We start from the raw sequence: 17,668 nt of genomic DNA on the forward strand, positions 1-17,668 counted from the left end.
CAATTTTGCTTTCAAGCAAACTAGCGTTAACGGAATCATTGCTATTGAAAACTATTTTTGAAGTATCGGTGTACATGAAAAAAATAATTTTTAAAAAAGAAAGCTGTAGTATTCTGGATTCCGCACCCCCCCACCCCCCTCGCCACTCGTCGCCCTCCCCCCACCTCCACCCTCCCATGGCTTAAGTCGCATAGCTGAAAGGATTTTGCTCATTTTTTCCAAAACACTTCACATCTGGGTAGTAGCCAATCATGGAAAGTTTCAAGCAAATGTTACATTTGGGAGAGGGATGAAGCTTGTCCGGGGCTGCTCTCGGAGGAGACGCCAGACGCCCTGACCTGGGGGCCAGATGCGAGCTGGGACCGGCTGAACTCCGACAGCTCGGCCGGACTCAGCCTCTCCAAACCTGCTGACCTCACTGCCCTCGGCTGCGGGGGATCTCGCCCATGAGTCTCCCCAACAGCTCGAATCCCCGGAGTGGAGGAGCCCACCGCTTCATCAATGCGAGAACCCAGAGCCCCTAGTACCCAACCAGGCTAGCCTCGGAGTTGGCACGGCATGCAGAAAGTGGCTACTGAGCAGCCGTGCCTGGCTCATCCGCTTCACACGTCAGTTTGACTCGTCTCCCCGCCCCCCACCAATCCCCCGCCCTACTCTCCGCGCACCGAGAGCCGAGAGAAATTTGACTGCCCTAACCGCCAATCAAAAGAGAGGTTGAGGATTTGAGCCAATCGGAGCGGGCGAAGGGGGCGGGCCGTCTGCGAGCGCCGAAGGTCTCTAGCCCTCCCCTGCGCTTTAGCCTCAGTGCGGAGCCTTAGGCGGTGCGAAGAGAACCGGTCGCGGCAATCCTACGGGGGAGCAGCAGCAGCAGTACCCGCATCCGCTGCGGGAGTCCAAGCCGGAACCACACCCACGTAGCTGCCCTTTCCTCTTCTGTCATCTCACCACCCCACCACAGACCGCGTTCCCCGAGGAAGCCGGCCGCCCACTCCTGGAGCATCCTCCCCCGTTGAGCGGGCGCTGACGGACCCGGCGGCATGATGCGGCTGCGAGGCTCAGCGATGCTGCGGGACTTGCTCCTGCGGTCGCCCGCCGGCATGAGCGCGACTCTGCGGCGGGCACAGCCCCTGGTCACCCTGTGCCGGCGTCCCCGAGGCGGGGGACGGCCGGCCGCGGGCCCGGCTGCCGCCGCGCGACTCCACCCGTGGTGGGGCGGGGGCGGCTGGCCGGCGGAGCCCTTCGCGCGGGGCCTGTCCAGCTCTCCCTCGGAGATCTTGCAGGAGCTGGGCAAGGGAAGCACGCATCCGCAGCCCGGTGTGTCGCCACCCGCTGCCCCGGCGGCGCCCGGCCCCAAGGACGGCCCCGGGGAGACGGACGCGTTTGGCAACAGCGAGGGCAAAGAGCTGGTGGCCTCAGGTGAAAAGTGAGTGTCTCCGCGAGGCGCAGGAGGCCTCGTTCCGCTCGGGGCCCGGGCTCGGGCTGTGTGGGGCCCTGCGGTGGGGCGGGATAGGAGCCGAGGTTCTAGAAAAGAGAAAGAAAGAGGTGCCGGGCGGCCTGCGCCGTCTGCGCCATGTGAGTAGGCCCGGCCCCGCCCGCGCCTTCCCCGCCCGTGCCCCTCCGCCAGGCTCCCACTTCCCTTCTCCGTCCCCGGCGGGGGTCGCCCGGGTGGGGCCGCGGTGGGGCCTTGATGGGCTCGCCTGGCGTCCCCAGCGCCAGAGAGGCCGCTCCCCTGCCCGCGCCGCATGCTCAGCTCTCTGGCTCGCGCTGCAGCGCCTGGCCGCCCGCCCCAGCCGTTCGTGGGCGATGCCGCACGAACATCTCCACTGAGTGACATTTAGGAGTTGGGCGTTCAGCAGAGCCTTTACCTTCCTGACTCGTCGCTTTTCCTGGCTCGTTTCCGCTCTGCTTGCTCTCCCTTGGTTTCTGCCATCATCCGGTTGGAAGCCAGATGTGACAGAGAGCTCTATATTTCTGGAGTGGCTACCTCAGGCACGTGTAGAGCCATCTGGGGCACCGGAAACAATGTTTCAGAAGTGAGATTAGGAGGAATCGGGTCATGTGGCCGAGAAGATGGGGCACGCAGTATAGACCACCTGTTTGCATTAGGGACCAGCTTTGGCTTGTCAGGTCTTCCGTGAGATGGGGAGATTTTTAGAAATACAAGTTAAATAGCCAAGATGAAATGTGACATAATACACTAACTCAGAAATCTGAGTTAAGTAGGTTTTGTGACTTAATTGTGATAGGATGTTGACTCATCCTGTACGTGTACAGCACAGTAGTTTAGTCTTAAAGCAACATTGGTTTTTCTTAATATGCAAAGCAGTCTCCTAAATATTTTTGTCTTGTGGAATACAAATGGACCACTTTGTTTTCCCAAAATGGGTAAAAATTTACTGGTCTGCTTTCATTATACCTTACTCTTTTTCTGGCTTTGTACGCTGACACTGTAACCTGTTTTGCTTCCCTTTTATTTCTGCTGCTATTTCCAGCTCTAGAGTTCCTTAAGTCAAACTGAAAGTGAGAACATTCTTAAAATTTCAGTCTCACACCTGCTTGATGTTTTCCTGTAATTGAAGTTGGGAACTTTCCTAAAGTTCTTCTCCCAGACTGAAAAAGATTATTTGAAAAAAATCACTTGATGATGGGCGAAATTTGTGGTGGTTTGTGATCTTGGTTTTGTGCCACAAAATAGCGTCCTGACTATGGACAGGTTATTTAATATCTTGGGTTACATGACTTAAATCCTTTCCAGTTCTAAAAAGCTATACTTCTGTTAAATTTGTACTTCTCTCATGTTTTAGGGACTAGAATGATATTTACTCTCGTCTGGGACTCACTTTAACATCATCCGGTTTACCAAGCAAGTAACGAGTTTACATACAAGTGCCCAAGGTACAGAATTGCAAAATGCAGTCACCACCATTTAAAAGTTAAAGGCTACAAGATGGGAACTGCATTCTAGTAAAATTATGTCTTCAGGTCTGTGTCTCTGCAGTGGCTCTAGTGCCTCTCTTTTTTTTCCTCTTTTGTCAAATAGGAAATTGAGCCGCTTCTGTGATTTACTTGTCCAGAAGTTTCTGGTTTCATTGCCTTTTTAATAAGAAGTCACCTTTTAGCAATGGCCTCAAGGTTGTGAAGAAAGTATTTTAATTTGGTTAAAGTTTCTATTTCCTGAATGATCTGGTTTCCAAATGTAGCTTTCCCTCTTTGGCTCCTTTCATTTTGCCTTTATGTGACAAACATTTCTCTTATCCTGGCACATAAGCTCCCAGTTGATCCTGTTATCCTTTCTAATGCTTAGCCTGCAAAGCATAGGTCATCCTTCAATCAGCAGTCCACCTGGTATGCTAGCACTCACTCAGGACTGTGCCAGATTTTATGTAGTATTATTAAAACAAATAACTATGAGAAAATTAAATTAACATTTTGTAAAACGCTTAGAACAATATTTGGCGTGTGTTAAATGACACATAACTATTTATTAAATAAATGAGAAAAAAATTGCTTCTTCATTATTGTAAAGTCTGTTAAAGAGATTTGTCTTTGAATTTCAGGCTTGCACATGAAGGTTTTTAATTTTTTCGGTTTCCACAGAAATGTTTATCTTGAGAAATTGCTATACATCTGTCTTATATGAAACTATGTGAGTTGCACTGTTTACCTTTTGCTCTGCTGATAAATAAGTTCAGAGTAAATTTAATGCTTAACCACACCAATTTCATCAGTTCACATGGCTGGGATATCTGCGTTTCCTCCTTTCCTTGGTCGTGAGTTTATATTTTATTTACTTTATATTCTGGAAGGAGGCGGGATATAAGCAAGTTACTTCACCTTTTTTTCACAAACTCTTTGAACTAATGTCACCTTAGACTATGCTGTCTCAATTACCCAACTTTAGTGTGGTTTAGGATACGAACGTCTTAACGTCATATAGAAAAATTTAATGATCTTTGCTCAGTTTTCTCTTTAGTGATCTTGTTTAATTTTGTTATGGTTCATTCTGTCATCTTGAAAACCAACTTTGCTTGCCTCTCTTCATTTTCAAAATTGTTCTCTCTTCTTTCCTAGTTCTTTCTGGATTTCCTCACTGGGTAAACCCTGAGGCTGAGGCCTTTGCCCCTTTCCCACTTGTCTGCCTTCTCAACAGCATATCCCTTCTTTCACCTTTGACTCTCATCTTTGTGTAGGTAGTACTTCACCTCTTAATCTAAAGCTCTGTTCTTACATTTGTCGCCACATATTCAATGACTTCAGATTTTAAGTCTGTACCCCAATATTCATTCTTTTCTCCAATTCAACCTATTTTGCATACTGTTATGAGATTAATTTTAGAGTTTTAATTTGAAAATATCACTCTCCTTCCAGAAAACCAACTGGAACTGGAATGAGCATTATATTAAAGTCACAAACTATGTTATGGTTTATGCCAGCACTTGCCCATATGGACATTTTTATCATACTTTTCTCTGTCAAGCTGGTTATACTTATTTCCGTAAAGTCCAGAAGTATGTATCCTATCTTAGTGAAGGGTCCCTAGGAAGAGTCAGAGTGATAGACGTAAGGGGCATTATTTTTTTTATTTGGACATTTATTTTTTAATGAGAAAGGAAAAGAGATACATAACAGAAATTGGGCTGGAAAAATACCAGCATATGTATGCTGTTAGAAAATAAATAATTCATACAGGATGCAATATTGAAAGTATTCTGTTAAAACAACAATGAGGTCAGTTTCCCCTTGTCAGATTGGCAGATGTTAAATCAAGTGATTGGGAAATAGGAACTTTAGCATTGCTAGTAGAAGTATAAATTATTAGTTCAGTTACTTTAGGCAGTTTGGTAGTTTCTGTTAAAAACTGCATACCTGTGAGGTGGTAGTTGGATGTTTGCACATCTACATGAAGTCGTGATATTCAGAAATATTTGTAATTACACAAATAAGCATACTTTAAAATATATTTATATTTAAAAGTAAAAGTGCAAGCAAAAATGATTTCAGCTAGCTTTAGATAGTATGGATTTATGTTTTGATAGTTCAGCTTTATGTCTTGATAGTTCATATGTTTAGCAGATGGAAAATGAAGGGCAAAGAAAATCATCGAGGTGTATACTCTGAAAATTGAATTTTTTTTCTTTTGAGATGGAGTCTCGCTCTGTCACCCAGGCTGGAGTGCAGTGGTGTGACTTCGGTTCACTGCAACCTCCGCCTCCCGGGTTCAAGCCATTCTCCTGCCTCAGCCTCCCGGGTAGCTGGGATTACAGGCGCCTGCCACCACGCCTGGCTAATTTTTGTGTTTTTAGTAGAGATGGGGTTTCACCATGTTGGCTGGGCTGGTCTCGAACTCCTGACCTCAGATGATCCACCCGCTTTGGCCACCCAAAGTGCTGGGATTACAGGTGTGAGCCACCGCGCCCAGCCTGAACATTGAATTTCAAAGTAAGATGAAATGCTTATGAATTTCAGCAAACATTGAATTGGGTAGATTGAACAATACTAGTAAGGAAGTTGAGTTAGTATTTGGCAGATATAAATATTAAGTTTTAGAACTGAATGACAAAACCTCTGTTAAAATAGGGGCACATGTTTTTGTGATCCTTCAATATTGCATTTGGTTTTAATTTTAAAAGTTAACATATTTATAATTCACTTAAGCTGAAATCAAGGTGGAAAGTGTGTTTAATTTTTTCCTTTGGGCTTCTCAGACAGCCCCTTATTTTTGATTTCTTCATTATTAAAATTTTTTTCTAGGTGATGATTATGAGTGAGTTTTAGTTTTTTGTTTTTTTAATTTTATTTTTATTTATTTATTTATTTTTGAGGTGTAGTCTCGCTCTGTTACCCAGGTTGGAGTGCAGTGGTGTGATCTCAGCTCACTGTAACCTCTGCCTCCCGGGTTCAAGTGGTTCTCCTGCCGCAGCCTCCCATGTAGCTGGGACTACAGGCACATGCCACCACACCTGGCTAATTTTTGTATTTTTAGTAAGATGGGATTTTACCATGTCAGCCAGGATGGTCTCGACCTCCTGACCTTGTGATCTGCCTGCTTCAGCCTCCCAAATTGCTGGGATTACAGGTGTGAGCCACTGCACCCAGCCCAGTTTTTTGTTTTTTTAAAAGCAAGTGAAAAAGGTACCAATAACTATATGTCATAACATTTTTGTGGCCTAATATTTATATTGAAATGTGCATCAATTAGTCATTGATAACTATGTCCATGATCTGTAATTAAAAAACTCATGCTGTTAATTTATAATTTTATTAATATTTGGATGAAATTCACTGAAAGAACAAGAATTAGATTCTGAGGGGTTTAGTCTCCTGGAGTTTTAGCTGCGTGTTTCCAGACCTTACTCTTTTATAGAGAAGTCTGCCTACCTCAAAGTCAGCTAATCCATGAAATGACAACCAAATAGAATTCAGCCTTTTTTATGAGGCAATATGTAGGCCAGCTAAAAGGGAGGGGGGGGCACTATTTTAGTCCAAAGATAAATGTCACTTTGAAAGAAATTTGCTGAAGATATTTGTGAGTTTCTTTGAGTTTTAAAAAGTTATTTAAAAGAAATCAGGCTGGGCATGGTGGCTCATGCCCGTAATCCCAGCACTTTGGGAGGCCAAGGCAGGTGGATCGCTTGAGGTCAGGAGCTCGAGACCAGCCTGGCCAACATGGTGAAACCCTGTCTCTACTAAAAATACAAAAATTAGCCAGGCTTGGTGGCGGGCGCCTGTAATCCCAGCTACTTGGGAGGCTGAGGTGGGAGAATCGCTTGAACCCAGGAGGTGGAGGTTGCAGTGAGCCAGGATCGTGCCACTGCACTCCAGCCTGGGTGACGGAGCGATACTCTTGTCTCAAAAAAAAAAAAAAAAAAAAGATAATAGTAAAAGGCTGTACTACTTCCTTCTTGTGATATTTGAAATGAAGAAAAATTATGACTATATAAACTGAAAGCCTAATTATAGAATTTGTGTGAGGGAGCTCAATCATGTTAAATCCTATATAAATTAAGGTTATATTTTATAGTTGCCTGTCTGTGCCTTTTCATCTTGAAGTCATTTGCTAGTAAGAGAAATGCTTAAGAAAGCTGAATAAACAGATGTATTTATAAAAAGTTATTAATTACTAATATCTCTAAGTGAGGTACATAGCTTAGAGATACTGGTTACTACAGTTTTACCCTGAAATCTACTCAGGTGCAAAATTGCTTTGGTTATGAAACATATTACTTGTGAGTGATCACTGCACTTAGTGATTTTCTGACCCCCTACAACGTAGTAGAAACAAAATGTTACCGGCCGGGCGCGGTGGCTCACGCTTGTAATCCCAGCACTTTGGGAGGCCGAGGCGGGCGGATCACGAGGTCAGGAGATCCAGACCACGGTGAAACCCCGTCTCTACTAAAAATACAAAAAAAAAAATTAGCCGGGCGTGGTGGCGGGCGCCTGTAGTCCCAGCTACTCAGAGAGGCTGAGGCAGGAGAATGGCGTGAACCCGGGAGGCGGAGCTTGCAGTGAGCCAAGATCGCGCCACTGCACTCCAGCCTGGGTGACAGAGTGAGACTCCGTCTCAAAAAAAAAAAAAAGAAGCAAAATGTTAATGTACCTTGACTTCCATTTGGAAGTGTCCTCTGCTTGATATGTAAATTCATTATAAAGAAATGTTTATAGTAAAAGCATTACTTTCGAAACATGGAACTGTAGATGTTGCATAATGAATAAAACTGATAGCTTTCAGGATTAAGAAATATATTTTTTGCCTATTTATTTCTGGTACAGGCTTCTAAAAAAGATTTTTGAAATTGTCTTCTTGATGAGGATATTTTGAGTGACATAGACACTTCCTTCCATTTTTGATGGGGTTGTAAACTTTCTGAAGAGCAATTTTTAAGCTCTATGAGGAACTTAAAAAGTATTCATGCCTTTTTAGGAATCTAAGGTCACAAAATAAACTGAAGTATTAGAAAGATTTATTTCCTAATATTTTTGGTACAGTGTTCTGCATACTAGAGAAAAATGGAGAAAAACTCATGTTTAACATTAGTGGGATAGTTAAGTAAATTATGGTACATTCATGTGAGAGTCTCTTATTTAGTCATTTGAAATGTTTGCAGATACTTTTTGGGATATAAGGTAATGTTATGCCAAAAGTTAGAATACAGAATTTTCTATGCAGTATGATCTCAAGCTATTTCAAAAAGCTCAGAAAAAGTAATAGAAGGAAATAAGCCAAAATGACATTAGCAGTTGTGGTTTATGAGAATGGGCATTGTTTTTCCTGCCTCCTTTTGTTACTTTTAAGATTTCCCCCCATTATAAGTGGGAAACGTCTAAAACAGTAAAAAACATTCCATAGTTTTGAAAATCAAAGGAACCACATCTGTTAAATTTTAAACTTGTAAATCTCTACTGCCTACTCTTCTAATATCCTGATTCTGGTTGTATAAGAATAGTAAGCACCATTACACTGAAAGAAAAGTATGAAAATAGATTATGTATGAATTTGCACAGCTCATGTTTATCAGGATTGTCTAATCATATTCACTGGTACCCTCAAACATCAAACTTTAAAAATTTTAAACTATTCTTGATATAAGTCTCCCTAGTAAATGTTACATATTTCTCTGCCATATTAAAACATTGTAATGAATAGAGTTTAACATTTCTTGTTCAACTTATGTGTATTTTAAGGATGCATTATTATACTGCACTGTAATACAGTGATGCTGTAAGACAAGTGCTGGCACACTTTCCCTGAAAAGCCAAATGGTAAATGTTTTCAGCTTTTGGGGTTCTCTAGTCACTACTACAACTACTCAGTTCAGTGGTGGTAGCAAAATAGCCACAAACAGTAGGTAAATAGATGTGGCAGTGTACCAGTAAAACTTTATTTACAAAAAGAGGAGGTCCCTGCTGTAGTTTGCCTACCCCTACACTAAAATATATTTATTGGTAAGTTCTCTCATGCCTTGATTGGTTCTGCTTTAACCAGTACTCTTAAGGGTGGGTTTGTTCTTTTGTGGATTTTTGTATCTTGTATCAGTTGACTGTTCTTCATGTCTCTAGCAATCCTCCTTCACTCTTACCTTCTGTATCCAGTTCTGCTTAGCTTTTTCAAAAAATTGTGGTAAAATACACATAACAAAATTTACCAATTTAACCATTTTTAAGTTCCCTAGTTCAGTGGCATTAAATACTTCCGTTAGTTTTAGAACCCAGATGAATATGCTAATGTGTAAAATAAAAGTATGTAAGTCGTGAGTGAATAAAGTTTATGATCTCACTTTAGTGTAGTGATTTGGAGGACATCTATTTTTAGCAATTCAAAAACTGAGAATTAGGCTTGGAAGTAACTTTAAAGAACATTTAATTCCAGCTCATTTTACATATTATATAAGCTGCCCACAGATATTAAATGACCTAAACAAGTTCAGACAGTATTAGGACTTGTTTTGATTTTTCTTTTTTCATCTATTAGCAGCGAACTAATTCAATTTATAGAGTTAATTTTTTTTAGATTCAGGATTATAGGAGATCTTACAAACCCTTCTCCCCAGCTGCTGCTTTCTTCTCTTCTGTTACATACTCCCTATAGGTTGTTGTTATTCATCTCTACCTGAATACTGCCTTCACAAGGGAGTTCACTCCCTTAGAAGGCAGCCCATTCCATTTTCATAGCTGTTTCATTTTTCCTTATATGTGGCTGAAGTTTTTCATTAACTTCTACCTGTATATTTTAGTTATTCTGAACAAGTCATCTATAGTGGTATCAAAGTGATTGCAGTGACAGAATTCATATAGTATCTGTATTATTCCATGTAGACTGATATATTAAAGGATACTTGGCTGAAGAAATGAGTTATTGGAAAAACTAACAGAGTTGGATGTTATAGACTTGATCTCCCCAGATCCTAGTCTTCCCGCCCGAGACAGCCAGACTGCCTTTTGGGTCAAACTTCTGGAGTTGTGCAAACATATGGGCAGATTACCATGAGCTGACAGGGACAGCCTGACCATTTCCTCACATAAAGTGGCTTTTGTGCTTTTTACTTTGGTGTGCTTTTAAATGAATTTGTGCTATAAAGTCCGGTCAAAACAGCAGCCCTAATTGAATATAATCTCATCTTTGCTTTGACAGGATGCAGTTTTATCAAGGCAGACCAATTTAGTTCTCTTATTTGCATTTTGATTAGAAATTTATTATTGTTCAAGAATTACAGATATTATTCCTAAAATACAGTGCTAACCACTGAGAGCATGAGGTGGCAGAGCAGGAAGAGTCTGGAACTGGGAACAAAGGATGAGCTTTGTAGGACTAATTCTGGTCCAGCCACTTAAGATTTATGTGACATTGGACACGCTGCTTGACTTTGATACTCTTAAAATTTTTTTTAAATTTAAAATTTAAATTAAAATTTTTTTTTTTTTTTAGAAATGGAATCTTGCTGTGTCACCCAGGCTGGAGTACATTGGTGCCATTATAGCTCACTGCAGCCTTGAACTCCTGGGCTCAAGCAGTCCTCTTGCCTCAGTCTCCCAAGTAGCTGGGACTGTAGGTGCATGCCGCCACACTCTTCTAGGACTCTCTTTATCTGTACACTGGGGACAATTAACACACCTTAATTTACCTCATAGGGTTTTAATATGATAGAAAGTGAGAGTCCTTTTTAGCAGTAAAGCCTTAAAAGATGTAAGTTTTTGTTTTTAAATTCCACCAATGATTAGCCTTGGGGCAAAATCACTTGGATGATAAGTAGAATTTGTCAATTTGTTAGACTTAACATTCATTCTAATATGCTGTTTTACTATATGGTCAGCCACCATCAATTCAACTTTCCATCTAACAGGTTTATTAATTTGCCAGTTTGCTGGTGTTGATAGACAGTTGTTATCAGTCAGCTCACTATAAATTCAAAATGATACACTGATTTTAAAACAACCCTAAATATCATCTGAAGGATCATTATTCTTAAATGAAGGCATAAAGACTAGCAAATCCTTTGTATTGTGTTATTATTAGGCCTCATTTTTTAAAATCCCACTTGAAAAGAAAAGGTAGTTTTTCATTGTCTCATAGGTTTACCATACTATACTATGTGTTTTAAGAGTTATGCGAAAAAAATATTAAGAAAGACTTGACCCCAGCCTTGAAGCTTTATAATTTGGGGAGGTTGGGTAATACGAAATGTTATTTAGCAAAATAAAACCGTACAGTTGGTTTCAATTATTTTCCTATGTTCATTTTGTAGTTCTTAGTAAGGATTTTTTTTAAATTTTCTTCCTTTCATTTGATAGTTTTTTATTTATAAGATTTTTGAACTGATAAAGATGAGTTTGCCTTGTTGCTCCTAATTACAGATTAGAAACCTTCTTGATTTCCCCTACCCATTAAGGCAAAAATAAATACTTCATCTGTACTTGCTAATAAAATACTTTTTGAAAAACACTTCTACCATAGTATTTGTCTCATGGCTTTAGTCGCATTTCTCCTAGACCACAACCTTACTTTAGGGATCTTTATCGCTGTTGCTTGGCATATAGTAAGTAGTACAAGAAAAGGACAAAACTTAGTGATACCAGAGAATGCTAAAGAGTATAGAGAATCTGGGCCAGGCGCGGTGGCTCATGCCTGTAATCCCAGCACTTTGGGAGGCCAAGGCGGGCGGATCACGAGGTCAGGAGATCGAGACCATCCTGGCTAACACGGTGAAACCCTGTCTCTACTAAAAATGCAAAAAATTAGCCGGGCGAGGTGGCGGGCGCCTGTAGTCCCAGCTACTCGGGAGGCTGAGGCAGGAGAATGGCGTGAACCCTGGGGGGCGGAGCCTGCAGTGAGCCAAGATCGTGCCACTGCACTCCAACCTGGGCGACAGCGAGACTCCGTCTCAACAAAAAAAAAAAAAAAAAAAAAAAGAGTATAGAGAATCTGGTGGGGGCAAAGTCCTGTGAAACAATTGAAATGATCATTGATAGCTTAAATATTTAGGGAGAGGAAGGTTTTAAACAGAAGGCATGATAGTTTAAAAAAAAAAAAAAAGATGAGATAGCACTTATTTACAAGTCAATGAGTCTAGTCAACTACATTAGGGAATTATAAGGATTAACTTAGGAATAAATAGTGTAAAGCTAATTTATAGAGAACTGCATACCAGACTGAGGAGTATGAATTCCCCGTTTGGTATGGGGAAACTAATTTGGTCAGTGGGGTAAGCAAAGACAGTTCCTCTTTTCATGTTGCAGAAGTTGGCCCTGCATTTAAACTTAATGTAGATTTTGGAAGGTAGTCTCCTCATTTACCAGAAGATATATATATATATCTTCTGAATATATATATATCTTCTGAATATATGTATTCAGATATATATATATATATTCACAATATATATATTCTCAACACTAAAAAATTAAGTATTCATATAATAGCCTATAGGTAGAAACAGGCACCTTAATTCACACATTCTGTGCTCTAGCTGTTTTTTGTTCTTTATAAACACTAAGTGAATGCTTACTTTCATCCCTTTGGTCTGTTTGCCAGAAATCTTTTTCTGTTGCCATACTTCCAGCTCTTACCCATCTTTCAGGTTTAGCTCAAATTCCACCTCATCTAAAAAAAGCTTGACCTTATTAGACCATAGCGAAGTAGTTTTCCAAAGTCTGGATGTCATAGATCCATTCTTGTAATTCCTCATTTTGTGTACATGTCTCCTACTTCTTCTAGATTGTAAATGATGTCTAACATGATGTCATACATGGCATGAGATTTTTCTTTTTCATTAAGAAATTATTTTTTAATACAGTTAAAGGCTAAAGTAGGGGAAGGAATGGGTAAAAGAAGAAACAATATGATGGTAAAATGATCTTAAAGGCAGCATTTAGAAAGGAAATGAGAGAGAGACAGTATAAGTTGGAGAAGAAGTAAAAAGGTGAGAAATAAGGATTTTGCTTCAGATTATCTTCTGTTATATCCTATTTGAATTGCTGAATATCATAACCATTTTATGTTTTTCTCTTCAAGGGAATCTGGAGGATTCATTTGGGTTATTAATAATTGATAAGATTGGAAAGACTACTATAATCCTATTTGTCATTAAAACTTAAGCACTTTTCTCAAGGATTTCCTAGTTACTATATAGTTACTGAAAGCTATAGTTTTTAGCTTTTGAATTTTAATGAAAAATACATTATTGTGAAGAATTACCAGAAAGAATTAATTTAGGGAGAGAAAAGGGGGGGTTAAGGCATGAATGATCTTGAGTAGTTTCTGCCTTGTAGAAAGTTTGAGGAGAATATTTGAATATGTTTGTTCACCAGACTGTTGAAGCGAATTCATTCTCAGATCAAAATCTGAGGTTTCAAATGCTGAGATAGGTAGTAATTTCTTTTTATCAGTTTTGACAGCTTATTTTATGAGCTTATTTTTTAGGGCTGGCTTAAATTCCTTCCCCTATAGATAAAAATTAGTTTCTCATTTCAAAGCAAGTAAGCATGTATCTTTTTTTGCTAGCTGTGGCAATAACATGGTCATTTTAATTTTTTTGCACTATGTGCCATAAGCTAAAAAAGTGTATATTTTACGTTATTTACATAGCTTTTAGGCAAAGCAAATACCATTTACTGGTGTGATAAATACATAGAAAGCTTATTCTGCAGTTTTTTAAAGTGACAAACTACCACTATCTCAAGTTTATTTGACCAACCATTTGCTGTAAATAATTGGTATGTTATTATCCACTGATTTTTTGACAGCTGGTTCAGTTTTTCTTTGAATATTAGGTGGTGAGTATTGTTAAGCTGTGTTTAATGGTATTAGATCAGGATAAGACCTAGAAAACTTGTTTGTACCTTATAAAAGTAATAACAAGCTAGTAAGTTAGAGAGCCAGTATAATGTAGTAGTAGTTTGGATTCAGAAAAATCCATCTTTGCCGTTGTGTAACCTTGGAAAGCTTCTTAACCTCTGAGCCTCTGTTTCCTAATCTGTGAAATGGGGACAGAGGTAGTCATGTTTTTGAACAAATAACAAATTTGTTGAGCTTCTAGTATGTACCAGAAATACTATATTTTGGATAACAATAGTACCTCTGTCATAAGATTCTTGGAGGATTAAGTTAGAATGCATGTAAAACACTTAGCACAGTGTGTAGAACAGAAGTAAGTGATCAATATATTGTAGTTATCCATTACTAAAACATCCCAAATGTATTTTTTTTGGAGACGGAGTCTCCCTCTGTTACCCAGGCTGGAGTGTGGTGGCGCGATCTTGGCTCACTGCAACCTCCACCTCCTGGGTTCAAGCCATTCTCCTGCCTCAGCCTCCCAAGTAGTCGGGATTCAGGTGCCTGCCACAACATCTGGCTAGTTTTTCTATTTTTAGTGGAGATGGGGTTTCACTGTGTGTTGGCCAGACTGATCTCGAACTCCTGACCTCAAGTGATCCTCTTGCCTCAGCCTCCCAAAGTGCTGAGATTATAGGCGTGAGCCACAGCACCCAGCTTCAAATGCATTTTTAAAAGTTGACTAAGAGCAAAAACAGTTTCAGGGAATAATTATATATCAGGATATGTCATTAAATATTTTAATGATAAAGCTATGTGTTTTTAAAAAACATTTGTGTGACATTCAGTGTTTAAAAGTTTGGTTAATCATAGCATCTTAGTGTTACACTAGTTTAGTTAATTAAGATTTTTAATGCATACTTATTGGTAACGTTTTCCTTTTAATAGTCTTTATGATTTGTAGAATTTGATGTATACAGTCTTGCCTTGTCCTTCTGTATATGTGAAGAGATTGGTTCCAGGACCCCCACAGCTCAAGTCTCATATGTAAAATGGCATATTTGCCTATAACCTACATATACCCTCCCATATATTTTAAATCATCTCTAGATTACTTATAATACCTAATAAAATGTAAATGCTATGTAAATAGGTCAATATATCTTTTGAATGTATGTTTTTTTTTTTTCTGAATATTTTTTATCCGTGTTAGTTGAATCTATGGATGCAAAGGGCTGACTAGGATATGTAAACCTAGATCACTTTAGAAATAATAACTACAACTACTGTCAGTAGAGTCTTACTCTCTGCCAGGCATGTTCTAAAGATATTGAATGTATTGAGTCAACTGATCCTCACCACAACCCTATGAGGGAGGCACTGTTATCCCCTTTCTCAGATGAGGGAACTGGATCACAGGAAGGTTAATTAATTTACCCAAGGTTACACAACTATAGTATTACAGCCAGGATTCAAGAACTTGTGCACTTGATCTTAACTACTGTCCAGTAGTTAACTACTATCTCTCCCAGATTTTATAATCAGGTTAACTATTTGAATAATATGTAAATATAGTCATCATATTTAGAAAACCCCCAAAACAACTGAACAGAGTGTTGAGTCTTACTGGAATGTTTGCTGAGCTCTGTAATTTGTATTGGGTGATTGTACTGGGCTGTATAGGAAGGCATTGCCATAACGGATGGCTGGGCATTATTAGCACAACTAGAGTTGATGATCAGGGTTTCAAAACCTGGGATTAAAAAATATGTGTTAATGATTTTTTTTTTTACTTGTTTTTCAGTGTGGTTTATAGTGGTACTGATTTGATTTTGGTAAATCAACATTTATTATGACTGTAGTAGTGAGTATATCAGCTCAGCTGTAGTCTAGTTCAGTGGTTATTTAATAATGGATTTAGTTAAAAATCCACTAGAATGTTCATACAAGGATTAATTTTGTATTCTTTCTACCTCTTTAGTAAAATAAAACAGGGTCTGTTACCTAGCTTGGAAGATTTGCTGTTCTATACAATTGCAGAAGGACAAGAGAAAATACCTGTTCATAAATTTATTACAGTAAGTTTTTATATTTTTCTATCTTAACTTAAAAAAATCAGTAATAATAAATATATACAGTATTATTGAAATATAGTCTTAAAGGTGGTCTGACATGTAGATTCTGACTGACACTATTTCTCTTATTATGTTTTCAAATTTTTATCATGCTCATTTCAAGGTAATCAGTGAAAGAAAAAGAAAGAAACAATGAGAAACTTGTCCAGAAAGTGGGTAATAGTGACACTAAGATGCCATATTCATGTTCAAGTGTTGGGTAGAAGTTTTATATACAGGAATAAAATCTTATAGTTGGTATAAGCATATACATTATTTGCACTATGTATTTACAAACTCTTATTTTTTTAAAAACAGGCACTCAAATCTACAGGATTGCGAACATCTGATCCCAGGTTGAAAGAGTGTATGGATATGTTAAGATTAACTCTTCAAACAACATCAGATGGTGTCATGCTAGACAAAGATCTTTTTAAAAAGTAAAAGTTTCTGCCAAACCTTTAATGGTGATTTGCTATGCTATATGGTGATTCTGCTTTTAAAACAAAATTGTATCTTTGAAGGCCACTGCTTCCTGTGTAATGGAAAAAGGGGATTTATAAACATCATTTGTTTGAAGAACTTGGTACACATTAGGGTCTATACTACACCAGGCTAAGAGTATTCTTTCCTTAAATCTGTTCTAAGCAAATTTAGCCACCGATGTTTCCAGTTTATAGTACTGGGAGATTGCATTCAGTTTGAGTAGAGCACATCCTTTGTCCTGTCATTGCTTATATTGATCCCCAATTCATCTGCATGACTTGCACACTTTCTGAGCATGGTCTCTAGTTCTTTTCCACAAGGTGATTTAGGTGACATCATAAAATAAGAGGGCTTCAGACAGACCTGTGTTCCTCACATTTACATACCTGCATTGTCTGCTTCTCTCCTCTCTTGAGACATATTAATACATAGGCTTTTGGCTATTTTCATTTTCTTCAAAACAGTAAAGAACTAAAGGCAACTTTGGAGATTAAAGCCTTGATTTGGTTGAATGAGAATTTTTACTTTGATGTTCTTGTATTTGCATATATTTATTATTTATATTCATTAATGTGTTTCTATTAGTTTGATTACTTAAAGATTTAATGGACATGTGTGTAATGGATCCCAAAGAATCAAATAGTATTTTAAACTACTACTGTTTAAGTAGAAACTAGTATAAAACTGTAAATACTACTATAAGACATGGGCTTTTTCCAGACATGGATCCAAAAAATTTCTGCATCTACTTTGAAAGTTTGTTATGTATGGATGTATTTACTTTTATCTTCTTTTGGGGGTTGGGTGATTTGTTCTAGATGTCTCTTGGAGTATTAAGTCATCTGAAGGTATAAGTATTTAACTGTGGTTCTCTGAAGTTTCCTGGCATGCTCTGAAGCACTGCTGACAGCTTGGGATTCTTTTCTTTTCACCAAGAGGTTCTTGTTTCTGTTAACTTAGCTGACCTTAAAGTGTAGACTTTAGGTCTGTGTTGCAGTTGGTATTAGGAATTTTGACTCTCCAGAACCTGCTTTTTAAGAGACAGAAAAACATCATTTCTAAATTTATTTGTGTCTTTGCAGTAAGGATTATTTTTCGTGTTCATGAACTGTCTGCACAATATTCTGATTAAAGTGCTTTCCGCGGGCATTATTTTGTTGTATCTGTGAATGAAGTTGTTAGAGTAATGGTAGGTAGATCTGTTGATAATCAGTAGGGGAACTGCTTTGGAATTTTAAGTGGAAGCAGTATTTTACACTTTTTTTTTTTTTTTTTTTTTTTTTTTTTAAGAGACGGAGTT

General features: G+C 39.0%; 1 protein-coding gene across 3 annotated transcripts in view; it reads left to right on the top strand.

Annotated features, from left to right (window-relative positions):
- The first annotated feature begins 790 nt into the window (after positions 1–790).
- The window catches only part of GLS (glutaminase), an 86,051-nt gene continuing 69,173 nt past the window's right edge, over positions 791–17,668 (top strand). For all 3 annotated transcript variants that reach the window (XM_055290049.2, XM_055290051.2, XM_055290050.2), the window contains exons 1-3: positions 791–1,423; positions 15,750–15,846; positions 16,201–16,322. In XM_055290049.2, coding sequence (XP_055146024.1) covers positions 1,038–1,423; positions 15,750–15,846; positions 16,201–16,322 — 605 coding nt within the window. In that variant the 5' untranslated portion in view covers positions 791–1,037. The remainder of the gene's footprint in view (positions 1,424–15,749; positions 15,847–16,200; positions 16,323–17,668) is intronic.

The sequence above is a fragment of the Symphalangus syndactylus genome, chromosome 8 (genome assembly GCF_028878055.3).
Source record: "Symphalangus syndactylus isolate Jambi chromosome 8, NHGRI_mSymSyn1-v2.1_pri, whole genome shotgun sequence".
Classification (NCBI taxonomy): Eukaryota; Metazoa; Chordata; class Mammalia; order Primates; family Hylobatidae; genus Symphalangus; species Symphalangus syndactylus.